This window comes from Trypanosoma grayi (genome assembly GCF_000691245.1).
Source record: "Trypanosoma grayi strain ANR4 Tgr_2636_V1, whole genome shotgun sequence".
Classification (NCBI taxonomy): Eukaryota; Euglenozoa; class Kinetoplastea; order Trypanosomatida; family Trypanosomatidae; genus Trypanosoma; species Trypanosoma grayi.
Window position 1 is genome coordinate 1 of NW_008828254.1, and position 428 is coordinate 428.

The 428-nt window shown below is 66.1% G+C and overlaps 1 protein-coding gene across 1 annotated transcript; it reads left to right on the forward strand.

Moving 5' to 3' along the window:
- On the forward strand, window positions 1–428 carry DQ04_26361000 (methyltransferase; the record flags this gene model as incomplete). Its single annotated transcript, XM_009318326.1, has 1 exon — window positions 1–428. A coding segment is annotated over one exon (428 nt), but the record flags the coding sequence as incomplete, so codon positions are not given.

The window sequence follows — 428 nt, forward strand, 5'->3', positions numbered from 1 at the left end:
CACGGCGCACTACACCAACGACGAGCTGCCAACGCACCCGTCGCTGCGGCTGCTGCACGACTTGCCGCAGCGCGTCTCGCTGAAGGTGGTGCGGCGCCTCATCGTGATGGAGAAGACACGCCCCGCGCCGTTCCCGCGGCCGTCGCGTGCGGTGTGTGCGGCAACGCGGCAGGCGCGGGACCTGCGTGCTCTGATGGACGCCACCGAGCTCCCCGACAACAGCGACTACATGCACTACCGCGCCAAACTGATGCGTAAGCGCGAGGCAACGAGGCAGTACTTTTCCGCCACGGCTTCTGCTGCAAACAACAACACCGCCACGTGCAACGACGACGGCACCAAGGTCAGCAGCAGCAGCAGCAGCAGTGACGCGCTGTTGTGTGGGGCCCGGCCGAGCCGCAAGAAGATGTCCAAAACAGAGCGGCAGG